Source organism: Camelina sativa, chromosome 4 (genome assembly GCF_000633955.1).
Source record: "Camelina sativa cultivar DH55 chromosome 4, Cs, whole genome shotgun sequence".
In the NCBI taxonomy this organism is placed as follows: Eukaryota; Viridiplantae; Streptophyta; class Magnoliopsida; order Brassicales; family Brassicaceae; genus Camelina; species Camelina sativa.
Window position 1 is genome coordinate 17,231,525 of NC_025688.1, and position 27,851 is coordinate 17,259,375.

The 27,851-nt window shown below is 33.5% G+C and overlaps 3 protein-coding genes and 1 non-coding gene across 4 annotated transcripts; 2 read left to right on the top strand and 2 right to left on the bottom strand.

The window, feature by feature from the left end:
• TRNAE-UUC lies at positions 1,818 to 1,889 on the bottom strand. The gene has a single exon. It is a non-coding gene; the product is annotated as a tRNA-Glu (tRNA).
• LOC104783982 (LOB domain-containing protein 28-like) lies at positions 15,536 to 16,298 on the bottom strand. The gene is made up of 2 exons (XM_010509069.2): positions 16,278 to 16,298; positions 15,536 to 16,123 (listed from the first exon to the last, which is right to left on the bottom strand). Exons 1-2 carry the CDS (start codon positions 16,296 to 16,298, stop codon positions 15,536 to 15,538), a joined length of 609 nt encoding a protein of 202 aa, XP_010507371.2.
• On the top strand, positions 16,991 to 18,795 carry LOC104780877 (phosphoglycerate mutase-like protein 4). Its single transcript, XM_010505419.2, has 7 exons — positions 16,991 to 17,078; positions 17,166 to 17,244; positions 17,403 to 17,453; positions 17,540 to 17,650; positions 17,964 to 18,095; positions 18,173 to 18,248; positions 18,357 to 18,795. The coding sequence occupies exons 1-7, from the start codon at positions 17,059 to 17,061 to the stop codon at positions 18,578 to 18,580; spliced, it is 693 nt and encodes a 230-aa protein (XP_010503721.1). The 5' UTR covers positions 16,991 to 17,058; the 3' UTR covers positions 18,581 to 18,795.
• On the top strand, positions 23,699 to 26,861 carry LOC104780878 (CDPK-related kinase 5). Its single transcript, XM_010505420.2, has 11 exons — positions 23,699 to 24,605; positions 24,734 to 24,864; positions 24,944 to 24,985; positions 25,079 to 25,187; positions 25,270 to 25,348; positions 25,446 to 25,742; positions 25,818 to 25,930; positions 26,013 to 26,120; positions 26,216 to 26,278; positions 26,367 to 26,534; positions 26,621 to 26,861. Exons 1-11 carry the CDS (start codon positions 24,033 to 24,035, stop codon positions 26,756 to 26,758), a joined length of 1,821 nt encoding a protein of 606 aa, XP_010503722.1. The 5' UTR covers positions 23,699 to 24,032; the 3' UTR covers positions 26,759 to 26,861.

A 27,851-nucleotide genomic window follows, 5' to 3' on the forward strand; every position in this document is an offset into this window, starting at 1 on the left:
ATATATATATATATATATATATATATATATCTAACACAAATACGGAAATCTCTAAACCATTAGTATTCCTTTTCCATATATGTATAGCATTTTTTGTATTATGAATGAAAATATCCTAATCTATGTTATGTGCTAAAGCAAAACTTTTGGAAGACATGAAAAGATAATTTTAAACTTAACATTTATTCGAATAATTCTTCAAAAAGATAAGTACATATTAAGTTTTAAGTGAGAAAAATCTTAACAATAGATTTTAAAAAGAAAGAAAAGAGGAAATAAAATAAGAATATTATTTTAAAGGATAGTTAACTTTTTCTATTTTATTTGCGTAATATATATATTTCTCTGACAAAACATAGATTATTAAATTATTAAACATCATTGTGAACGGTGAACCCCATTTAAGGCTTTATATAAAGAGAAGAAATATTTGACATTTTCTTTGTACGTACGTAGTTCACATAAGAAAGTATTTTTGTTAGCTTATACTCGTCCCTCAAAACTCTGATCCTCGAGATCAACGAAACAACTCAAATTGAAATAGAGTAACATAAGTTCACCATTTAAAATCCAAATGCAAATAAAATAACAACAAGAAGATTAGTTATAGATGTCTCAAAGAGGTGATCTTATAATTAAATGCTTATGGCGGTGGTTCTCTTTTAAAATCATCATATAGTCTCTCTTTGCGATTTTCAGTTCAGCCTTAAGGTCTTGAACTTGACGCTGGAGGTGGAGAATCAAACCAGTGATGCCCAAGACCGGGTCACGGAGACGGGCTTCTGCATGGAAATAAAGCGAGTCAACGCATGTTTGCCTCAGGCTAGGCTCAATATTCATGAGATGTTTAGCCAGCTTGCTAATGTCAAACTCATTACACAATGTAGCGTACTTCTCCGGTTTGTTCGCTGGCAAGTAAGGCGCAAACACACACTCTTCTATGCTTTTATGCCTCACATCTTTACACGCACAGAGTTCCATCTGCTGATACAGTAAGTTATTAAAAAATTATTTATTTAAAAGTGTACCCCCAAATTAGTTAATAAAACAAAAAAAATGAAATATATAGTTCTATCTGTATTAAAGATCCAATAAAACTTCGTGTCAACATTAGAAGTGAATACAAAATTTTGGTCTGTATATAGGAGAAGCAAATCATAACATTAGGAATACTAAGAAGAAAAAAACTCTATTAACCCTAAACCTTGAAACCCCTAGAAATTATAGAAACTCTTAAACTAAAAACCAATTAAAAATATGGTGTAACAAGAAGCATAATTAACTAACCAGAATATAATGTGTCTGTATGTATATACTATACAGAATTTCTCAGTTCAGATTTTGGTAGGAAAGACGAAAAGATGTAGACACTGTAACAGGAAGAAGAAGATGAGTACTACTGAGGATTGAGGAATAGCTATATATAAATACAAGTATAATTTTTTTTTTCTAACTAAATTTTTAGAATGATCTTTTATATTAAAAGAAAAGAATACTTCAGTTACGATATCATAGCTAGTAACCACTAATCACTGGATGAGAACGAATTTTTTTGATTATGTAACCACTAACCATTGGATGAGAACGGATTTTTTAATTATGTAACAATAATTAAATATATTTATCGAAAAAAAACAGGTATTAAATAATCATTGTTTATATTTATTTATTTTTGTAATTAATGGTATATTATAGATATTATAGATACCATTAAAATAAAAATATTTCATGTATGTCCTGTAAATTAAATGTTGGTTATTAATTCTACTATTCTCTATATCGACAACTCCTAAATAAATAAAAAATAAATTAAAAAACTCCGATGCCGGGAATCGAACCCGGGTCTCCTGGGTGAAAGCCAGATATCCTAACCGCTGGACGACATCGGATTTGTTAAGAGGATAACAAAAATATTATTTAGCACCAAGAAGGTTGTTACAGCTCTGAAAAGCCAAAGTCAATTCAAATCAAACAATTGGCTAGCCTTTTCATTTACAGTTACCGAAATTAATGTATCTTGTATCATAATTCATACAGCTATGTACAAATAAGATAAGAGTTATCAAATAAATCATATATATAAAAAAGTAAGGTTTTGGTTTATCCTTATTGGTTGATTGTCAGTTAATGTTTTTTAATTTATTTACTTTTTATTTACTTTCTAATTATTTAATTGCTTTCAACAATATTTAATACTCAATTAACACAAATATTTATAATTCACACATTAAAATAAAATTATAACTGAAATAGAATAAATTATGCATTAATTATATTCCACCACTCAATTTTATTCAAACACAATAAATTATAATTATGCATTCACTTTTCTTTTGTAACTTGCATCAATTCTTATCATATAAATAATATTCTTTTACTTTCACATTTTCATATTCTCTCATTCTCTTCCAATTCTCTCATTTTCTTCCATAATACCTCAAATCATTTTTTTGTTTTTGATTTCTTATTTTTGTTATATGGGTTCAAAACCAAATGAAATATCATTGTAAAATATTGATTTTAGAGACTGCATGATATATATTTTACATTGTTTTTATTTTTAACGATTCATCTACATTATCTAATTTGGATTATCATCTTATAAGTAATCATTCTCTCTTCATCTCCCACCAATATCAAAATGTTGTTATATCTCATATGTGTTGTAAGAGTTTGATTATATATTTTAATTCAGAAAGTATTATATATATTTAACATTTTTTTAATTTTTATTTTATTTATATAATAATAAAATATTTCTTTTATATTTCTTGCCTATCTAATCTATTCATATTTATCATCATATACATAAAAGTAAGGTTTCACTCTCTCCTTATTGGTCCACTTGGCAATTCAACTTTAACAAAAAAAATTATATTAAATCACAAATTAAAAAAAAACATTTAATCTTCACATTTAACTCACATTTTTATACAAAACTGAAATCACATAAATTATGCATTAACTTTATTTCTCCGCTCAATTGTATTTCAACAAATAATAAATGAGAATTGTAACTCCTATTGTTCTAAATGTAATTTTCTATCACTTCTCTCCCTATAAATACTTATTTTCTTCTTCTCTTAGTCTATCATTCTTTCATTCTCTCATCCTTTTCCACTATATCTCTTTTTTTATGTTTTTTTTTGTTATTGTTGTTGTATGAGTTAAAAAAATCAATTCAAATATCATTGAGTTTGTATGATATGTATATCTTACATTGTATTCTTTAATGTTTTAAAAGGTTTATCTCCATTGCCTATATTAAATTAACATCTAATAAGTTATTATTTTTCATACTCTTCTACAATATTCACCACACAATAAGTCATGAAGTTGAAAAGATTCATCTCTAATTCTCTATTCTGTACTCTAATGATTATCTCACATATTCATGTATCATTTTTAATAATTTATAAAGATCAATATAATAATATTTAAAGATCAATACAATTATCTATTTATAAACTCTATTTATAAAGTCTATTCTGTTTTGTGATCCAATAGATAAATATGTAAAGATCAATATGATATTTATTTTATTTAAAATTTGAGGTTTTTGAAAACAAAAAGAACTTCAATTAAAAAAAATTTGGTCTTTTTGATTTAAGAAAAATGAAAAAATGATCTGAAAAAGAAATCATATTTAACTGGAAATGAAATATAGAAAACAATATAATTTAATATCATTTAACTAAATCCTCCAAAGATGAAACCAATAATATGAAATCTAGCACTATAAATTAAATTAATGAGTGAAAAACAAAAAACATAATTAAAAAGATCGAAGTTTTCCTTGGGGTTTTAAAAAATCTTTGGATTGAAGTTCATACAATTTTATAAGGGAAACTAATTTAGTTTGTCACTTCAAAAGTAATATTTTCAATTTGAAAAATTACGTGTGATTGTTGAGTTTATGTCAACAAAACAACCAAATCATGTGTAAGTTAAAACAAATTAAAATATTTATTTATATTAAATCACAAATTTAAAAGCATTTAATCTTGACATTTAACTCACATATTAATATAACATTGAAATCATATAAATTATGCATTAACTATATATTTCTCCACTCAATTGTATTAAAACAAATAATAAATTAGAATTGTGACTCTCATTTTTCTAAATATAATTTTTCATCATTTCTCTTCATATAAATACTCATTCTCTTATTCTCTCATTCTTTCATTCTCTCATCCTCTTCCACTATATCTCAAAAAAAAATTGTTATAATAAACTATTATAATAGAATTATTAAATCAAATTTTTTTAACTCTCTTTTACCTCTAAAAAAAATTTGTAGTACATTTTTTGGTATACTCATCATTATATTTAATTTTTGTGACCCAAAATATACTTATGTGAAGATCATTATAATGTTTATTTAATTCATAATTTTGTAATTTAATGATTTTCTATATATAAAAAAATTTGATATTCTATTTCCAAAATTTTACTACAAAGAGAAAATTATTAGAATTTAACCTAGCAATATAGCTTAAATTAAAAAGATATTAAAAGTTAAATTAATCTTTGGGATTTTTATTGCATTTCATATAATTTTATAGGAAATATATTTAATTGATACTTTAAAAAATAATTATGCAATTTAATTATTAAATTTTTTTAGGTAAATTTTGAATATCATAGTAAATTTCTATTTTTATCATTAACAATATTTTTTAAATAGCTGGTATATATTGATATTGTATGATTTGAATAAATAAAGTTTATTATTGACATTTATGAAATTTGTTTGTTATATATGTATTTTTAGGAAATATTTCAAAAATACATCTTTTTGAATACCACTCTTGAGAAATAGCATTTGAAAATTTATTATTAAAATAATATTCTTAGAAAATTCTCATAATTTTATAACTATTATAACCTAAAATGAATTTACATAACTAATACAAAAACCTTTCTTTTGTTTTCTCCTGGCATCACCTTATATACTTTTTATTTTGAATAAAATTTACTAAAATCGAAAGGCCTTATGTAAATCACGTTAAACGCACGCAGGTATCTATATTCAGGATCAGCGATTTTCTGGGCGACGACGGTTATTTGTGTTGCCGATTTCTTTCTCCTTTTTGGAGTGTTTTTCCGGTCAATTTGTATCAGTCTATAGTCCAAATTGACGGTTTCCCTCTGTCTGGTAACTTCCATGGCAGTTTTCCCTATCCTAATTTCACGGATGATAACTACCATCATAAACCGCCATGGCCGAATATCTATAAATTCTCAGTAAATTTCTGTTATTTCTCCCTCGCTTTTCTGTTACACAGTAAAAACAACAAGAAATCGACAATGAGTGACAATTTAAGGAATTCTATGCAAGATCTTGACTTGGGTCTCGATGATACTCTGGTGCCTCTTCCGCCGGAATTCTGTGCAAGAGCAGCGGAACAGAATCGCTTCTCTCTTGTTGTTTCCACGGTCAATCCCAGGAAGCAAAGTCTCTGTGCGCTAATCAATTACATGCCGCGGGTCTGGGGACTGCCAAGAACTTGTTATGGACATGTTCTGGGAAATGGGAAGGCACAATTCATCTTCCAGTCTGAGGCAGAGATGAATCTTGTCTTATCGAGTGATCCTTGGGCATTCAATGACTGGATGGTGACGGTTCATAGATGGTATCCAAACATCACGAATGAAGAGATGAAGATCATTCCTTTTTGGGTACAAATCAGAGGAATCCCCCTGCTTTATCTTTCACTGGGAATCATATTGGTCTTGTACAAGAGGTTGATTTCGATGAGAATGCTAGAATGGTTGAGTTTGTTAGGGTTAGAATGGATTGGAACATATATACGCCTCTGCGTTTTAAAAGGAATTTCCAGTTTGTTGTGGATGTCAACACGATAATCCAATTTCGTTTTGAGAGGCTCAAGAATTTCTGTACCAAGTGTGGTTCTCTCCTACATGACATAAAGGAATGCGATCTCAACACTCATGGCAATGTTTCTGGCATGGAAAGTGACGATGATGATGATGCTGATGATCATGATTTAGACCGTCACTTTGAGCCTGCCAGGGAATCTGACTCAGCGAACACACTGCAGACAGTGGATCCTTACATTCCAATACCAGGCTTACAAACGGCTAAACCGTTTCATGCTCAGAAGACCGGTGATTCCTCGATGACACCATCACTAAGTGTTTTCGAGGATACTGAACTTACTGCTGAACGACTTCGTTACTTACACGCCAAAATCTGCAACAATGTCGAAGTGGAGAGAGGTACACAGGATTTTCTTGAGAGAGCAACTGACAATGCAAATGGACCGGGACTGAAGAGGAAGAGAGTCAGCTTTGAGGCTTACTATCGCCAAGTGGAGGCTGCAGAGGATAAGGCGGTCCTGAGCCATATCCGAAAGAAAGAGAAGGCATCTGAATCACAGGGGTCTTGTTCACCAACCGACGGAGGCGCGGGGGGCCCGTTACCCCCAATGCCACCATGAGAGTCGCCTTCTGGAATTGTTAGGGTGTTGGAACGCCACTGACTCTTATGCGTATAGCACGTTTATGTCGTATTACTAGGTGTGATGTTTTATTTCTAATCGAAACTCTAAATGTGTGTAATGTAATAAAGGATTTGGCTGACTTTCTAGGATATCCTAATCTAATAACTCAACCTCCACAAGGTCGAAGTGGAGGTCTAGCTTTATTATGGACGAATGCTGTAACGATATCCGATGTGTGTAAGGATGATCATATGATTGATGTAAAACTTAAGTATTATGATGTTTGTTTCTATTTGTCATGTGTTTATGGTCACCCAAACCCAAGTTTAAGACATGTTTTATGGGAACGACTTGAGCATATGGCAATAAATAGAACAAATGCTTGGATGTTGATTGGTGACTTCAACGAGATACTATCCAATGTAGAAAAGAAGGGAGGACCAGTGAGAGATGAATGGAGTTTCAGAAATTTTCGACATATGGTATCAGTCTGTGATATAAAAGACATGCGATCAACTGGATATTGTTTCTCATGGGTTGGTGAACGTTATAGACATACTGTGAGATGTTGCTTGGACCGTGTATTCATCAATGGAGAATGGTCTTCACTGTTTCCAAATTCAGAAAGCCATTTTTTGGATTATACAGGTTCAGACCACAAACTAGTGCTAATTGATATCAATTTAGCTGAATACATTGTCAAGAAACCATTCCGTTTTGATAAGCGGCTAATCCATCATCTGGGTTTCAAAGACTCTGTTGCCGTGAGTTGGATGGCTAACAACAAGCCTGGACAAGAATAACTTGATCCGGATCAGATTCGTCATTGTAGACAGGCTCTATCACGTTTCAAACAGAGCACATCAATGAACTCAGCTCAACGAATAGAGAACCTGCAATACAAAATAAATAAAGCCATGTCGAGCCAAAACAGAAATGCCAGACGAAATATATCTCATCTAAATGAATTGCTAGAAAAAGCATACCGTGAAGAAGAAATCTATTGGCAAAGAAGAGTAGAGCTAAATGGATGACAGCAGGAGATCGGAACTCACGTTTTTTTCAAGCTTATGCAAAAACGAGATATGCCAAGAACTACATAACAAGCATTAAGGATGCGAATGGTTCAGAGTTCCGGGGAGACACATCGATTGGGAAACATGCAGAACATTATTTTTAGGGGGTTTACACATCTTCAGGAGTCCAAGTCTCTCCAATCGACTTTGCTGATTTTACACCAACTGTGACTCAGGATATCAATGCAGAACTAACACAGAATATTACTGACACTGAAATCTACAATGCCATTTGTTTAATTGGTGATGATAAGGCCCCAAGCCCCGACGGTCTAACGGCACGATTTTACAAAGAATGTTGGGATATAGTTGGTCAAGATGTGATATAGGTTAAACATTTCTTTTTCACTTCAACAATGAGACCTGGAATCAACAATACAAACATTTGCATGATTCCCAAAATAGAAAATCCAGTGACACTATCAGACTTTCGGCCGATAGCATTATGCAATGTTTTGTACAAAATCATCTGAAAGTGTCTGGTAATGCGTTTAAAGAAACATTTGGATGTTATTGTTTCTGATTCACAGGCAACTTTCATTCCTGGAAGAGTAATAACAGACAATATACTGATTGCTCATGAGTTAATGCATGCACTGAAAGTTCGGAAGAGGGTTTCTAATTCGTATATGGCGGTGAAAACTAATGTCAGTAAAGCTTACAATCGTGTAGAATGGACATTCCTTGAGACAACTATGCGTTTGTTTGGTTTCTGTGACAAGTGGATTAGTTGGATAATGGCTACAGTAAGATCAGTTCATTATTCTGTCTAAATAAATGGTTCACCACATGGATCAATATTACCTGAGAGGGGAATAAGACAAGGAGATCCTCTGTCCCCATATATGTTTATACTCTGTGCTGATATACTGAGCCACTTGATAAAGTCAAAAGCAAATACTGGAGACAGTAGAGGGATTAGAGTCGGAAATGGTGTACCTACAATAACTCATCTACAATTTGCAGATGATTCGTTGTTCTTCTGTCAAGCAAATGTTCGCAACTGTAAAGCTTTAAAAGAGGCTTTTGATGTTTATGAATATTATTCGGGTCAGCAGATAAACACTTCAAAGTCAATGATCACATTTGGCTCAAGGGTATATGGTTCAACACAAAATCGATTGAAAGAGGTACTTCAAATTCCAAACCATGGTGGAAATGGGAAATATCTGGGATTACCTGAACAATTTGGGCGGAAGAGAGCAGAGATGTTTGATTATATCATTGATCGTGTCAAAAAGCAAACTTCTGGATGGACTGCAAAGCTTCTATCACCAGCCGGAAAAGAGATCCTTATAAAAACAGTTGCAGTTGCCATACCAGTGTTCTCGATGTCTTGTTTTAAACTCCCTCAAGGAGTCATTGGCGACATTGAAACGCTTCTTATGCGTTTCTGGTGGGATAAATCATCATCACACAAAAATATACCTTGGATAGCTTTGAAGAGATTACAGTATTCTAAAAAGGAGGGTGGCCTAGGATTTCGGGATCTTGCTAAGTTTAATGATGCTTTGCTAGCTAAACAAGCATAGCACATTCTAAGAAATCCAAACTCTTTACTAGCAAGATTACTGAAGGCACGATATTACAGTGACACTTCATTACTGGATGCAAAGACGCAAAGATATCAATCGTATGGGTGGTCTTCCTTACTAGCGGGGGTCGAGTTAATCAAAAAGGGTTCCTACTGGGAGATAGGTGATGGTGCAACAATACGACTAGGTACTGATAATATTGTCTCAAGTGATCCACCGAGGCCTATTCAAGTGGTTGCCGACTTTGCAGACGAACCGATCAATAAATATTTCATTACAAGAGAAAATAACCGATTTTGGAACAGAGAACAACTTGCAGAGCATGTGGTAGAGGAAGATGTTCATCATTTACTACAGCTCCACATACCTCTACAAGCTTGTAATGACAAGTTATTTTGGAAATATCATCCCTCTGGAGAATACACAGTCAAATCAGGTTATTGGTTTACAACACATGATGAGGATTAGCGAGAAACTTTACCACCCCCGCCTCATGGTTCGATTGATATTAAAGATGGAATATGGAAACTACCTCTTCTTCCAAAGATAAAACACTTCTTATGGAGAGTAGTTTCTAAAGCTCTTGGGACTAAAACAAGACTTAACACTAGAGGCATGCAATTGGATCCAATTTGTTCACAGTGTCAAATGCAAGATGAGACGATAAGTCATATTTTCTTTAAATGTCCATATGCACAGCAAGTTTGGAGCCTGACCGACTGTCACAATATAATCTCCTCGACCAATCATAACTTGAATGTCGAGACTGTTCTCAAGCGGTTCTTAGACCATACGCAGAATGGAAATGTAACAACAGAGGACTACTTAACACCCTTTTGGTTGATGTGGAAAATTTGGAAGGCCAGAAACAAGCATGTTTTCGACAGTATCACTCTTAGTCCAACAACAATTGTTTTGCAAACAAAAGCTGAGGTGAAGGAATGGCTATCTGCACTGCATTTATCGAATTTACAATCTACTAATGTCATCCCGAATAATGACCATTGGCAACCACCTATTTCACCTTTTGTAAAGTGTAATTTTGATGCAAGTTTCAATGAAGGAAATCAGTGTGTAATTGGTGGTTGGATTCTAAGAGACCATTTTGGAGAAAGTATAGTATGGGTGCATCAAGACTAGGAACAGCGAGATCACCATTTGAAGCAGAGGCAAAAGCTTTACTTTCTGCAATTCAACAAGTGTGGATTAGAGGTTATACATCTGTGCTGTTTGAAGGCGACTGTGCAATACTAATTAACAACTTGATGGGATCAACAGTAACTGTAGCCATTCGAAACATAAAAGAAGATATCTTTTGGTGGACATCCAAGTTCAAAGAAGTGAATTTTAGGTTTACTCGAAGATCTTGTAATGAAGCTGCTCATGTGTTAGCACGTTTTGGTTGTACTCATTGTGATTTCTATTCTTCTTTAGTTGATATGCCTCTTTAGTTATCTTCTACTTTGTATCATTCATATTTTGACCCAAATTAATACAACTTATCTTCGACGAAAAAAAAAAAAAAAATCCAGGATCAGCGAATGTTTTCTCCCGTCTCACTCGCTCGTGCAACAGCTAAACTTTTTTTTTTTATGTCATCACCTTAGCTTAGAAGGAATATACAGTCTTCCTTAATTCGATTGCTTTTAACAGGATCTTGAGTCGATTTCTTTTAGTTATTTTTCCTTTTTTCTTTTATGTACTTCGTTCTAACTTGTACAAATTAAACAATGATGTTTAATATTTGAATAATTCTTAAATAATCTTTTGTTAATAAATTCGAGTGATCTCTTATAACCGTTTCCGACTTTCCCTAAACATACTAGGAAATATTCACTCATATAATAAATACGTTGAAACGTCGCGCATCCAGTAAAGAAAAAAAAAGATTTGCGATGATACGCGCGACGGATCGGACAGGTTTTGAAAATTTCCATATATATATTTGTGTGTCGCCATCTTCTCTTCAACTATATATAGTATTCATCATCTTCTTTAATTTGTGTCATCATAAACTTGCTGTGCTTTGTTTTCTTCGTCTTTTCCCTGGTTAGTTAATATCTTATTCTCAAACAATATATTTTAACCATTGTTTTTTTTTTTGCTTCTATTGATTGATTGCTAATAAAGAATTTATCTTCGTCCCCGTAAGTGATATCAAACTTTTATATATGAGATTTAAAAAAACAGAATTATTTCAGATGATTTTTTTTTCTTTCTTGGATGCATATATATATATATATATGTTTCCTTTCTAACAATTGCTTGTATTAGCAGTTGGAATCTTGTCCGTGTAAATGCAAAAAAGAGTGTGTGTTTGCGCCCTACATGCCGGCGAACAAATCAGAGATATACGCTTGGTTGTCTAAGATGGATTATGATATGAGGGGTGCTGCTAGATTTCTCATGTGTATCCCTAATGAGCGTGGGAGGCAATATTACGTGGACCGGATCTGTTTCTTGGCAGAAACCGAGCTACGTGACCCAGTCAGGGGCATCTTCAGTTGGTGTTCCCCTGAAGAGCTTAAGCGCGATTTGGAAATCGCCAAGAGGGACCACGTGATGCTTATACAAGAAGTGGATCGTATGATACGACGACACGAAGAACAGCATTATCCGATGAAAAGATCATGTCTTTGAAGCATCTAATAACTATAGATAGTCTTTTGATTGTTATTTGGATTACGAATTGCTGAAGCTGTGTTATCCCTTTTCGATTTAAGTTGGTGATGATGATATCGGAGTTTTGAGAAGGACTATCAGCAAATATTAAGTTTTTTTACTTTCGTATGTCAATTTATATTTTATTGATTGGATTTTATTAAACATAAATAAAGGCTTAATTATTGAGATATACGAATGATAAAGAATTTTCCTAAATCACATGGTCTCTCTAGATTTATAAAACCATTAATATATACAATAATGTACATTGGTCTCCAAAGGATTCGGAGTTCGGACCCCATTATATTCATTCATAGGTATCGGCTCTATATAAATATGCATGCATGCCTAATTAAGGTGGTTGTTTAACGGTTCAACAAATACAAAATGGTGAGGCTCAGCTCAACATTTTGTATCCATCAGATACAGAGCCGGCGCTCAACTTTTTAGGGCTACAAGCCAAAAAAAAAAAAAAACAATGCTTGGTTTGCTTGGCCTCTTGGCCTGCTCTGATCAGATATATACAAACCGCTCAAATGCAAGATAAGAGAGGGATGATTGTCCGTGACAAAAGATATTATCAAAGTTTTGAACAATGAAATTGTCTTTGATAACAATGTTACGTTAACCTTTTATAATTTTATAACTCTTGTCTAGTCGTTTGTACATTAACTTACAAGTGCATGCACAACAACGCCATATCTAAAAGAAATTAAAAGTACACAATATAATGGCCTTTTCTCGTTTCTTCAAAACACTAGAAAAGTCGTTTTCCTTGCGTTTTACAATTAATAAAAACTTGTTTATTTATTTGTTTTTGAATTTCCCTCAATAATGATATAAACAATTAGACATTTACAACTCTGGTCTTTGGTGCACACAAAAGAAATCATGATTTTAATTAGACAAATGTCCAACAATTAATACGTAGGTTTGTCTTGGTGGGCATCATCCTTTAGGAAAAATGCAGCCTTTAAAGAGGGGAAAAAATTGAAAAAGACGAGGAAGAACATAAACAAAGTAAATATTTAATATATAATTAAACTCTTACAATTATATCTTAATTGAATTTTCAACTCATGCAAGAACATAAACTAAACAAAGAAAATATTTATGATTTGAGATATGATGGAAAGGATGTGAGAATAATTTTTTATAAGATAAGAAGTGCTGAGAATTACATGTCTAAAATAAATTAATTGAAGGAGTTATTCTTATAATTTATAGTGTATTTAAATGAAAATAAATGGAAAAAATAGTCAATTTATAATTTATATAATTTTAGTTACCATATTTATATATAAATTAATTTACATGATTAGATGTGTTACATTTTTGGTTTAATTAAGATAAATATTTTTATTATTATAAAATGGCAGATGGACTAATAAGTAGAGTGTAAAATTTATCTTTATATATTAATTCCATGGTTCAAAACTTTGATCGATAATATCTTTTTGTCGCGGACAATTAATCTTTGCACTCTCATTGTGGATTAGTTTAATACGGAAGTGAGGTCACCATGTTAGTGATATAAAAAAGGGCTCTCAATGAATGGATTTCTCTGATTTATCTGGAGGCCAATGTACATACATTGTACATGTGGTTTTATAAAACTATAGACCATGTGACTATGGTTATTGTATTATTCAACGTTGGGGGAAAACCTCTCTCTCTCCGACGCTCAACCTAAAAAACCAATTTCAAATTAATCAACGTTGGGGGCAAAGGAAGCAAATATCGCGTTCAAAGCTCTCTCTGGCTCTCAAATATTTCAAATTAATACAATGTGGGGGGCAAGGAAGCCAAGGGTCGGATGGCCAAAGCTATAGTGAGGTTGTAGTGGCAGGCTTTGAGAAGAACCAGACGTGAACTCATCATTATGTCTTTGGATCTCTGGATCAATAACAGGGCGGCTTGAGGAAGAGGCAGTCATTTGAGCTACTTTGGCCTCGTTTTCGGCAGTAATTCTTTTCAATTTATTATGAATTTATGAAACCTTGTCATTTATGGCCCCCTATCTACATTGAACTTCATGGTCAAGAAGGAAGTCTCTCATCTTTGCCGGTCCCAGATTACCATAGCCTTGGAGAAGGTCTAGTTTCCATAGGTCATGTTGAGAAGAGAAGTACGGCTTGAACAAACTATCTGAGGTGCATCCCAACTTATTTTTCTTGCACATCAAACACCTTTGTTTGTTGGAGGGAGCCATGATAACCTGAAATAAGAGAGAATGAATGATCATCAACAAAAGCTCTCTCTCTTTCTCTCTATCAACAAAAGCTCTCTCTGTTTCTCTCTCTTTCTCTCTATCAACAAAAACTCTCTCTATTTCTCTCTCTTTCTCTCTACCAACAAAATCTCTCTCTCATTCTCTCTATCAACAAAAAAGCTCTCTCTCTCTTTCTCTCTATCAACAAAAGCGAGTAAGGTTTGAAGAGCGAATGTAAAATTCTTACCAGAGTTGGAGTTCTCGCAAAGGAGAAGTGCGACGAAGACGTAGACGTGCGACGGCTCTCTGCAATTAATCACGATCAAAGCTGAAGAAGCTCTCTCATTCTCTCTATCAACAAAAGCGAGTAAGGTCTGAAGAGCGAATGTAAGAAGATGGCAATTCTTACCAGAGTTGGAGTTGTCGCAAAGGAAATGTGCGACTAAGACGTAGACGTGCGACGTGTGACGTGCGACGGCTTTGTGCAATTAATCACGATCAAAGCGAAGCTCTCTATCTCTCCGGTTCTCTCTCTCTCTCCGGCTCGCAATGCAATTTCAAAATTCAAATAATCATTTGGGGGGGGAAAGGAAGCTAAATACAATGTTGGGAAGCGAAATATCAGCGCAACATTTTTTTATTTTATTTTATTTTCAGCAGTAATAAAACGCAGCGTTTTGAGGAGAGGATCAATAAAAATGCTCGTGGGTCAGATGCTAGAACCAAGTCAACGTTTTGACCCAACACCTCCACATCATTGTCTTCACCTCAATGGAGAGACGCCACGTGGAATTTCCCGCCGAATCTGTTGACTCCACATGTTCTGTACGCGTAGTTCCATGTTTAGTGAATTTACCTTACATATCAAACTATTGATTCCACATTATCACATGAACTTTTGATTGTTAGAACATATATCTTGATAACCAAATTAATAATTCTGTAAAGTCATATACTATTTCTGACATTTCCATTTCATCCTAGTCCAAGAAGAACGTTGTGTAAGCCCGGTTGGTAGCTTAAATTGAAGAAAACATGTTGTCTATTGTTTTATAATGTTTTACTAATCAAATGCAATTTGCAGTTGGTAAACGCATATAACCATAACAACGTTATCAATAAACAGTAAGTAAAATTAATATAACATTTCACGTTTTGTTTTCCCAAAAATATCACGACTTAAATAAATAAAAAATGCCATAAACAAAATTAGGTTTGCCAAAGGTTGGTTCCCTAAAAGTTAGTAACTGATTTAGTAACTCTTTATGAACTCTAACTATCCACAATATTTTGGGATATAAATTTTGGACTACATGCAATTTCGACGTGCAATTCAAACCATATAAATGTGTTGTCTTCACTTTTCATCATTATTCAACAAGTACGCTCATAGAGAGAATCAACCACCAATTTTAACTTTGTATAATATATACTGTTTAATTCAAATCAATTAAAATAAAAATCGTAAAACGTCCATTATAAGTTCATATGTAGATATGTACAAATAAGATCATGAGAGTTATCAAATGAATAAAAATGGGTTATGAAGACTATTTCAATGATTTAGATTATGGTTCATATCTTTTTGTCCCGGACAATCATCACACTCTCATTGTACTGCGTCTGAGTCTCTTGCGTTTGCTGGAATTGAGCAGGTTGTGTGGATGCAAAACGCTTAGCCTCGTCTCGTAGCTGCTGAGCCGTTAAACAACCGTCATTATTAGTCGTATCCGGTATCATAGGATTGGGATGGATTCTTTGCTGATACGTGATTGGAGGCGGTGGCACAAATTTCGGGACCATACCGAAAGAGGAGGAGAGTTCGTTCTTGGCGATTGCGATTTGGTTTTGAAGGTCTTTAAGCTGATATTGGAGGGGGTCTAAGATACTATTGACACCATGGATGGGGTCAATGTGACGAAGTTGTGCCTCCCAAGCGAGGGTGCTCATTGCAAAATCTCTGTGGCTAGGGGGAATCTCGTTGATAAGTGAAGCAACATGGCTAGCTCCGAATACCTTGTGGACCATTTCGTAGCTTTCTTGTTTGTTCGTTGGGAAGTAAGGCGCAAACACACAGTCTTTTGTGCACTTTCTCCTCAGGTACTTGCACGCCGCGCATGGTGGCGTTATAGTGTTGCCCTTGTCCATTTGATTATACAAAATCTGTTAGAAGAAAAAAAAAATATATTTACACACTTAAATTAAATACATAATAATAACTTAATATCTTTATATTTATTCAAACCCTGAATTAAACCGAATCAAACCAAACGAAAAAGTCAAGATTGTTTTTCCCAAAACATAAACATAAACAAACTAGAAAATCCCAATTAAGCATATATATAGCCGCAATTTTTGTGAAATCCAAACAGCAAACAGTAATTAAGGAGATTAAGGTTACAACTAAAAACCATGGATTGCGTTGTCCACTCAGATTCTATATGGTAAAGAAGGTGAAAACATAAACATTAATGTATTATGTATATAAGAAGAAGATAAATCTAAGAGATTTCTAACTAAAACCAGATTTTGAGATGGAGAATGAACATATATTGATGAAATCAAAAGGATCCAACCTTACGTACGTACGTAAAACAACAATATATACTTCTCCGTAAATTCTATTCTCTACAGTAAAATTTGCTACCACGCAATTTTCGATCCTTTTTAACAATTTCCTACAACGATACGGACTTTTATATTTAGGTCAAATTTTTCTACCACGCAATTTTATTTATAGTACCAAAAAACAAAATCCAGCTACTTAATATTTTAAATAATTAAAACAGTAGATAAAATCAAATGGATAATTATCCAGAAATTATGTTTTTTTTTTAAATTAATACAGTATGATTCTGGTAAAATTAATATTTGATTTGATTCGTCTATAATTCCAAAAGATTATGGTAAAAAGTTAAATTTTTAATTTAAATATCTGATATAGTTTACAAAGGGCAAAGGCCCATTAATAAAAAGCAATAAAAGCCCACTAATGTTTCTCATCATCATATCCTATTATTATCTGTAAAATTTGGTTGTCTCGACGTCGTCGGATCTAAAGAAGCAAATTGACCGGCGATTTCATTCAGCAATCTCCCATGGCGGAATCAAGCTTTGAGTATGCTTCTTCTAAGTTCTAGCTTCTCCGATGATCGTGTTTGTTTGTTTTCATTGTTAATGGAATCAATGTTCTTGTTGGTTACAGCTCCGATGATCGTGATTATACTGAGATTGTTGTTGTTCGTCACGGTGAAACTTCTTGGAATGCCGAGAGAAAAATCCAGGTATTGCAATAATAGCTGTATCTTCAATTTGTATGAGTTATGATTAGTATTCGCTGTAAAATAATAGTCTTTTGGGAATTTATGATTTGGGAGATGTAGAAGAAAATGTGGTTGGTTAGTTGATTTGGTATGTGTTTGTGTGTGTGTGTGTGTTTCAGGGTCATTTGGATGTTGAGTTAAACGATGCTGGAAGACAACAAGCTGTTAGAGTATGTGTTATCTTCTGATTGTGCTGTTACCTTTGAATCTTGGTGATGATGATGATGTAACATTTTCTTTTCTTTGATATATATAGGTGGCTGAGCGGTTATCAAAAGAGCCTAAGATATCTTATGTTTACTCTTCTGACTTGAAGAGAGCCTTTGAGACTGCTCAGATCATTGCTTCTAAATGCGGCAACCTTGAGGTACAAAACCCATTTCTTTACTTTCCTTTTATGAATCTTTTCCTAAAGTCTCCACCTTTTTGCTCTTTTTTTTGTTGTTCTGGATTCATGGGACCTTTTTGTTTTGGTTTAAGACATCATTCGTAGACATTTTAAAGACATGTAGCTATGTTCTTTTATGAATCTGCTTCTAAAGTCTCCACCTTTGTGCTCTTTCCGTTGTTGTCGTTAGCAGATAGTTCTAAGTTCTGAAATAACCTCTTTTCATATCTATCACATTTTGTGGCTTTTGAAATGCATATATCTTTCAACTGTGTGTATATATGCTATGCAGGTACTTACTGATCGTGATTTGCGGGAAAGACATTTAGGAGATATGCAAGGGCTTGTGTATCAAGAAGCTTCAAAACTTCGCCCTGAAGCTTACAAAGCCTTTTCATCTAACCGCACTGACGTTGATATTCCGGTTAGATATTACAAACACAAGAAGCTTAGTTATATGTAAATGATGTTGCTAATGTTGCTTCATTTGTGTGAATGAAGGGTGGAGGAGAAAGTCTTGACAAACTTTACGACAGATGTACATCGGCATTGCAGAGAATTGGTGACAAACATAGAGGTTTCTTCCCTTTACTTGTGCGTTTGTTTCTCAGAGATTATTGTATTAGGACACCAACACATATGTTCTAAGTATTGGTGGTTTTGTTTACTTCGGTGGTTGATGAAGGTGAAAGAGTAGTAGTAGTGTCTCATGGAGGAACGATTCGATCTCTCTACGAAAGAGCTTGTCCAAGTGCAAGAAAAGTTGAAAAGATACTCAATACATCGGTCAATGTGTTCCGTTTATACGACGGAGACAAATGGACAATCCAAGTTTGGGGGGACGTGAGTCATCTGGACCAGACCGGCTTCTTACAATCCGGTTTTGGTGGTGACAGAACCTCTGGTTAAGATTCTATATACTCTTCTTCTGTCCCTTGGAAGAACATTTATGTAATTTAAGTTTCATTCCATTACCCTTTTCAATTTGAACATTTGACCCCATAACATTGAAGGTTTCTCAAGTTAACCAAGTAAATTGGGAGCATTGTTAAAGTACACTTGCTATATATATTTTTATCATTTTCTTTCTTTGTAACAGTGAGATATACAGTTAAAAGATGAAATGTATTCTGACATTGAACAATGAAAAATAATCAATATTGGAAATGAAATAAGATTCTTGAGGGGGACCAAATCGTGGTGTCCCAAATACCTCTATTTAAGAAACAGTGTGTTGAAGTTTGGGAATAGAAACATTGAACAATGAAGTTGTTTAGTAACTTGACTGAACTCTAAAACCAAACTATGGTGTTACACCCTTGAATAACATTGGGATCATCATCTTAAAACTTTTCTTTTTCCTTGGAGATTGAGAAGAGATTTCGTTTAATTTACAGACTTGCCCCCTTAATATAACCCTTTTATATTGGCGCCATCACTATCAAAAAGAAAAAGGGAGAAAGGTACGTTGAGTCCATTTGACCATATTGTTTGGCCCCCAAGAGCACCTTCTTCTGATTTTGGCGGCAATGGCAAAGGGGTAAATATGGGCACACAAAAAAAACCATAAATAGGGTGACACACAAACAAAGTAGAAATATGTTATTTTCCTAAGCTTCATGATTGTCATCATTAGGAGTATATGAGTATCATGTTGTTGCTTTCTTTATCGACTTTTTTGTTCATTTAATGAAGTCTAGACTATATAGTATATCTCGAGTTATTATGTTAGTGGTTACACAACAATTGTTTCTAGTTATATATAACAAATTAGTATTACGTATGTCACCATAGCTCAAATGATGAGAACCGTCGTCGGTACATATTTTTACAGTACGAAAAATGGTTCTATTGAAGAAGATATTTCAAGATTATGTAAGCTAATGAAAAGTTTTTTTGTTGTACCGAAAACAAAATAAAGACTAACTAAACAGTAGAAGAAGAAACATTGTAAGAGTATAGAGGAAACGTGGAAGAAGAGAATAAAAAAAGGGTGGCCATATATTTTTATTTTTATCATTGCGGTGTACCATGCGATAAATCATAATCTATACATCACTTTACATATAATTTTCCTGCACTATATATGTATCACAAGATTTGTGAAGTTGACTTTGGAATCTTTTTAGTGGAGGATATCAATTATAAATTTATTCTGCCCTTCTTTTAATGAGAGGATGCACAAAATTAAAAATTCGGTAAAAAGTCTATTCACAATTCTTGGATCTTGTTACCATTTTGTTGGGAAAATGGTCATTTCATACTCGTACACACCTCAAAAGTATGAATTGCTGTCTGTACAAACAAGGAATACCACTTTAGACATATACTCCCTAATACATTTCAAATTTCATATCTGTACACACAAAATTGAGCCAATTTCACAATCCACGTGAACAAATATAAGTCAACCGTTAGAGATGCTGACTCAGAATCCACGTATGTATTGATGTGCCATCGAAAATGTAAAACGACGCCGTTTTAATATGTTTTCTTCGCAAAAAATTGTAGAAATTTCACACTCTGGAGATTCGAACCCGCGATCTCTTACGTGTTTAGCATAAGACTTAACCAGTTTATCCCACAACAATTCTCGAAAGAATCATACAAACTTATTCATATAAACCTAAAGTAGCATCCATCCAAATCGAAAAAAATTGTAGAAATCCTCACTCCCGTGGGTCGAACCCGCGTCCTCAGATACAAATAACGTAAGACTTAACCAGTTGATCCCACAACAATACTCGGTTATATCACACAAATTTATCCTTAAAAACCTAAACAATATCTAAGTCCCAATTAAATGAAATGTCATCGTTTTGAATTGGGGGAAAATTTGAAATTCTAGGGTTCTTCTTCTTCTTCTCTTAAATCGCGATTTGTGGTTTATTTGGGTTTTTTTCCTTCTTCTTCTCTGTGATTGGGTTCGATAATTGGGTTCAGAGAAGAAGAAATAGAATATTATTTAGGTTTATCGAACCCAATTACAGAGAAGAAGAAGGAAAAAAACCCAAATAAACCACAAATCGCGATTTGAGAGAAGAAGAAGAACCCTAGGATTTTTATTTTTCCCCCAATTCAAAACGACGACGTTTCATTTAATTGGGACATAGATATTTTATAGGTTTATAAGGATAAATTTGTGTGATATAACCTAGTATTGTTGTGGGATCAACTGGTTAAGTCCTACGCTATTTGTATCTGAGGACGCGGGTTCGACCCATGGGAGTGAGGATTTCCACAATTTTTTTCGATTTTGATGGATGCTACCTTAGGTTTATATGAATAAGTTTGTATGATTCTTTCGAGAATTGTTGTGGGATAAACTGGTTAAGTCCTATGCTAAACACGTAAGAGATTGTGGGTTCGAATCTCCGGAGTGTGGAATTTCTACAATTTTTTGCGAAGAAAACATATTAAAACGACGTCGTTTTGCATTTTCGATGGCACGTCAATACACATATGGATTCTGAGTGAGCATCTCTAACGGTTGACTTAAATCCATTAATGTGAACTGTGAAATTGGCTCAATTTTGTGAGTACATATATAAAATTTGAAATGTATTAGGGTACATATCTAAATTGACACTCTTTATTTGTACAAGCAGCAATTTGCATTTTCGAGGTACGTACGGGTATGATTTTCCCCCATTTTGTTTCCATTACACCCGCTCTATTCTACTATTAAGTGATTTATTTATTGCAATATTCATATGATAGGTTCATGAGATGTTAAGCTTGCCGCTAATCACCTTGACTATATGATTTGCTCACGTATTACAAACAAGTATATAAATACTTCTTTTTGGTTAGAAACAAAGTAGCTAGTATCATTTTCTTATTTCTTTAATTGATTCTCTTTTAAGCTTAGGATTGTTGTTAATTGCTATCACAAATTAATCCTAGCTTTTATTAACAACAACTTCTGTATACACGTTTGTACATATCGAAAATATTAGTCTATATTTTATTTATTTACATTAGTTTTTCCTTTTAAAAACCACAATATTTAATTAGTCTTTTGCTAGACACTTTTTTTTTGTTAATAAAAGGTTTCACTTGGATGAGCAATAATAATTAAAAAAAATTCAAACTGATTTACAAGAAAATAGGAAAATACAAAAATCATCAACACATAAAAATCTTTAAGGGATACATAATGAATATGTTTACCACTACGTGTGCATGCATTTGAAAAAAAAAACTAAATCATACGAATATAAGTGGGGAAAAAATTATAGCTAGCTGCAAAATTTGAATTGGCTTCTCAGTATGTCGGGTGCAACAAGCAACTAAGTTAAGCAAGTTTCATTTTCATCATCATACGAATTATATAAATACAAGTATGCAACATAATCATTAGTTTTCATACAGTCTCACGTTGTATTGCTTTTATTTTATAATAACCATAACTAATTACGCAAAATCCTCAAACTTTTGAATCAAACTTTTGCGCCTATAACGTAGCTAAAGATAATTTTAAAAAATGTCAAAATCTTACAAGTAGCAGTTAGGTTTGTTTGTGTTCTACGTGATAGAAGTTAACGTCTTTGACCAATAACCATAACAATAACGAGTAATAGAAGTTGGAGTTACGATTGTAACCTTGAAGTGATTAATAGAGAATGCAGCTTTCTATTTTATTTTTCGAGGAAGCATCGATAAGTCCCTACCACAGAATCCAAATGGCAATAGCGTTAATTAAGGAAGGAACAAACCTACTTCTACACATATTTATTCGGGACTCACACATTACTATTATCTATTTATCGAGCTGGACCATTTAGAGTCTATGCTGGGTCCTGCTTTACCCACCCACCTCTCTGTTCCTCCTTACGTCGATCTCCGATTACTATTACATCACATTTCGAAACCAATAACATTTTGGATTACAATAGTTAGAAATTTCGTTTTGTTACAAGTTATGTTGCTTCTCTATGTATTGATAGACAAGTTCAAATAACAATAATAGTTAGATTTTAGAAAATTCTGATTGTTTGCTTTGGCATTAGTGAAGCAATACATACATTTTTTTTTTGTTAAAATTTTAATATATTGTTCGTAGTGACAATCAATTTTATTGTATATGGACAATGATGTTATTAACTTATAGGGCAATATTAATACCGTCGGACTGAGTGTGTCCATATACAATTTAAGTCTTTTTAAAATAATAATACTTCTAAACGGGCACATAAAAATTTAACTTGGACATACGATACATTTTTACAGAAAAAAAGGAGATACGTTAGCGTTTCCATCATAGATACGTATTAGCGTTTCCATCATAGCAAACCAAACGTTTTAGTGTTCTCGTATTACATTTTTGGTTTAAATTCGATAATGTGTTGTTTTATTATTTGAAGATTGTAGTAACCAAATAGAACTCGAACTTGTTAACATATGAAAAATTTATTTGCCACCGTGTTAGTTTAATCACTGTCAATAAAGTCTATAAGAATAGTAATTATTTTTTTTTAAACTGCAAAAAACAAAACAAAACAAAAAAACGAAACGTTTTTGATTCTATATAAATCCATAATATGAAATTATGATTGGTTAACTTACTATTATCGGTCTTACCAAAAATAATCGAAATTATTATGCAACATTCAAGAGTTGGCAGGAGTTTAAATGCATCTGCATAATAATAATAATAATAATAATAATAATACAAAACCCTGTCAATGTCTATTAAAATTGTCGAATTAATTCTCCTCCCAAAGAACTTATCCAAATAATAAAACTCTATATAATTAATGCAGTTGGTTAGGTTAGCCTTTATATTCATGATTGAGATAATACCAAAAATTACAAAGTACACAACAACATTAATATTCACACTCTATAGTTATAAATTTGGCAAATTTTCACCTAATTCTCCTATTTTCTAGTTTGTTCTTTGTCTTTACATACACACAAATTTATTATATAAAATGTTACCAAAGATGCGTAACAAATTTTAGTTAAAGTGATTAAAAAACACTACTTAAGTAGTTTAATTGTGTAATTAGTAGTAGTTGTTCAAATGGTTAAAATAAAAATGTTATTTTTTTTTTCTTCTAAAAAGCGAACGTATCGTCGTTTCTCTTTTTAACTCATTCCTCTTGGATCCAAATCCTTCGCTTTGGAATTCGCCATAGACAAAGGAGTCAATTCCAAAGAAAGAAGACGAAGCAAAAATTACAATTTTTTTTAAAAAAAAATCTTACTTCTCCCAATTATAAAAATTTCATCTTTTTTTTGTTTTTGCCAAGATTCAAAAGTTTGAATTTTTTTTACTTGTTTTTGATTCCGATGATGAGATACAATTGAGAGGTTTTGATATTTTCGTGTGATGTGAGAAGAGTAGAGATTCGTAATGGGTCTCTGTACTTCGAAGCCGAATTCACCTAACTCCGATCAAACTCCGGCGAGAAATAGTCCACTTCCGGCGTCTGAATCCGTCAAGCCTTCGAGCTCATCCGTTAATGGAGGCAACCCTGTCGAAGATCAGAGTGTAGTAGCGAGCAATGAAGGGAAAAAGTCTCCGTTTTTCCCCTTTTACAGTCCGAGTCCAGCTCACTCTTTCTTCTCCAAGAAGACTCCGGCGAGATCTCCGGCGACTAACGCTAGTAGTGGTAACTCTACGCCGAAGAGGTTTTTCAAACGGCCGTTTCCTCCTCCTTCTCCGGCTAAACACATCAGAGCTCTTTTAGCGAGAAGGCATGGCTCTGTGAAGCCTAATTCGTCGGCGATCCCTGAAGGGAGTGAAGCTGAAGGAGGTGGTGTTGGATTGGATAAAAGCTTTGGTTTTTCCAAGAGTTTTGCGAGTAAGTATGAGCTTGGTGATGAAGTTGGTCGTGGTCATTTTGGTTATACTTGTGCTGCTAAGTTTAAGAAGGGTGATAATAAAGGTCAACAAGTCGCTGTTAAGGTTATTCCCAAAGCTAAGGTTAGTAGTGATTTTTTTACTTTCGTCTGTGTTTACATGGATTGTTATGACGAGATCTGTTTAGATTAGAGAGATGGTACTTGTACAAAGCTTTTCAATTTCAGTTTTGGTGATGTTGTGTTGTGTAGATGACGACGGCTATTGCAATTGAAGATGTGAGGAGGGAAGTGAAGATATTGAGGGCTTTGTCTGGTCATAACAATCTTCCTCATTTCTATGATGCATATGAGGATCATGATAATGTCTATATAGTGATGGAGTAAGCTCACTTTTGCTCAGACTTTATTCTGAAATTAGCATTGACAAGGTTTAAAGTGTTTCTGTGTTTCTTGTTTTAGGTTATGTGAAGGAGGAGAGCTTTTGGATAGAATACTTTCAAGGTAAAGAAATTTTAGCCAGTTTAGTAGTAGGATTGTTCGTTCTTACTGGTTTTGAGATTGTTTTTATTGAACTTGGTGGTGTTTTGTGTGCAGAGGTGGGAAGTACACAGAGGAGGATGCAAAGACTGTTATGATACAAATATTAAATGTGGTTGCGTTTTGTCATCTCCAAGGTGTTGTACACAGAGATCTCAAACCTGAGGTAATGAAAGCTCTTTCTTCCTACTTATACATTTGATGTTCATTAGAATCTAAATGAAGTTTACTTAAACTGTTTGGATCAGAATTTTCTTTTTACCTCAAAAGAAGACACCTCTCAATTGAAGGCAATAGATTTCGGTTTGTCAGATTACGTGAGACCAGGTAAAGCCCTTAGATTATATGCCGTCTGTATATTTAGATTCCAGAATCTAGAGACTTACATTTGTTTATATATATACTTTGACAATTGAATTTGCAGATGAGAGGCTCAATGACATTGTTGGCAGTGCATACTATGTAGCACCTGAAGTTCTACATAGATCTTACAGTACAGAAGCTGATATTTGGAGTGTCGGTGTGATTGTGTATATTCTTTTGTGTGGAAGCCGACCGTTTTGGGCTAGAACTGAATCAGGAATCTTTCGAGCTGTTCTAAAAGCAGATCCGAGTTTTGACGACCCTCCTTGGCCTTTGTTATCTTCAGAGGCAAGAGATTTTGTAAAGCGGTTGCTAAACAAAGACCCGCGTAGAAGATTAACAGCTGCTCAAGCCTTAAGTAAGTGTAGAATGCATACAAAAATTGTTCCAATGTGAAAACAAGATTGTAAGCAAATATTTTATTTTCTTTCAGGTCATCCATGGATAAAAGACTCAAATGATGCAAAGGTTCCATTGGATATTCTGGTTTTTAAACTTATGAGAGCTTATTTACGATCATCATCTCTCCGTAAAGCTGCATTAAGGGTGGGGTGGATCAGTTTTTCAGTATTTCTGCTTCAATGGTCACTTCTGTTGTTTTTGCTTAACGTTAGCCATTTTCTTGCAGGCATTATCGAAAACACTTACGGTTGATGAACTGTTTTATCTGAGGGAGCAGTTTGCTTTGTTAGAACCTAGTAAGAACGGAACCATAAGTCTAGAAAACATCAAATCCGTAAGTTTTCTATCTTCCGTCCTGTTTCAGTTTATCTTCTGGTATGCTTTGGTTATTAGTATTATCATGACACTGACTCAAACTCTCTTTGTTAGGCTCTGATGAAAATGGCAACAGATGCAATGAAGGATTCACGTATTCCAGAATTCTTAGCACAAGTAAGAACCTTTAATTCGTGGGATTCAATGTTTGAACCACACAATTTGACTTTGGTAATTGATATTGCTTATTGGACCGTCTTTGTAGCTGAGTGCTCTTCAATATAGAAGAATGGACTTTGAGGAATTCTGTGCAGCGGCTTTGAGTGTTCACCAGCTAGAAGCTCTTGATCGATGGGAACAACACGCTCGTTGTGCTTATGAGCTTTTCGAAAAGGACGGAAACCGACCCATCATGATTGATGAACTCGCTTCGGTTTGTCTCTTTATATTTATACAAAACTCTGTTTCAAGTCTTTGCAAAATGCTCAAATGAACTCATTTGGTTATAACTTATTTCAGGAACTTGGTCTTGGTCCTTCTGTACCGGTTCACGCAGTGCTTCACGATTGGCTTAGGCATACAGATGGAAAGCTTAGCTTTCTTGGATTTGTGAAATTGCTACATGGTGTGTCTAGCCGTACGATCAAAGCTCATTAGATTGGTTTTGAAACTTCGAATGATATGTATGAAATTTGTCTGAGATCACTTTCTCCTAGGAGCTTTTCTTAGAGAGTTATATAATATGTGGCTTTTGACTTTTGTTATGAAAGCTGAGAAGAAAATATTGAAAAAAAGAGTGTAGCAAAAAAAAAGGTAAGTGTGTGTGTTAGGTAACGGTTTTTTAGAGAAAAATGATGATATTGTTTTCCAAACTTGGTAACTTATGACGATTGATTGATGATGTTTCTGACATTCTTCTAGATTTTGGTCTTTTGATACCAATCTTATTTTCCAAAATTTTCTCTATTAAATTATTGTTCCGAAAAATGATTACAATGAAAGAGAAAAAATTGTAAACCACTACTTTTATTGTCGTAAGACTTAAACCAATAGAAGTTTTTTTCCAAAAGATCCTCTAACTTCTTCGAGTTAAGAATTTTTCCCAGTTAACAATTGAACAAATGGGTCAAATCTTCCACATAAATTCTTCGAACTCAGTTAGCAATTCTCTAGGTTTTTTCCTTCTACGTATTAGTTTTCTTTCCTATTAACCATTAACTACGTTTTAAATCGTAAAATTATGTTTATTTTTCGCGATTAGAATAAACGTAGAGATTTCAAATTTCTCAAAACCAAAATTGATTTGGAAAAAAATTCTAGTTGAATTTCTCACAATAACTTCCGGGCTCAATTCGAAAAAAGCAATTACTTTGTTGGTTAATTAATACATTCTAAAAAAACAACAATAACAAATGAAAAAAAATTGTGATGCATAACTAGATGATTGTATATTAAGGTTGTTTGATTAGTCTAAAGTCTAAGCAAATATGAGATGGCAAGAGAGAAAATGATATAAAAACCGACCAAGTAAACTGGTTCTCTATACCTAAACAGATTGTTAAGTTGTGAATTGTGATCGTCTCTTAATAATTTATTTTGCTGCCTGACTCTAATTTAAACAACTTTTCATGTAAAAAAATAGCAATGAAAACCATGAGAAGACTTCAAAGAGTCCTAATAATGGGGACATGATTCTCTGTACATATGTAATAATATTTTGTAGTAATCGAATTACAAGAATTGACACAAC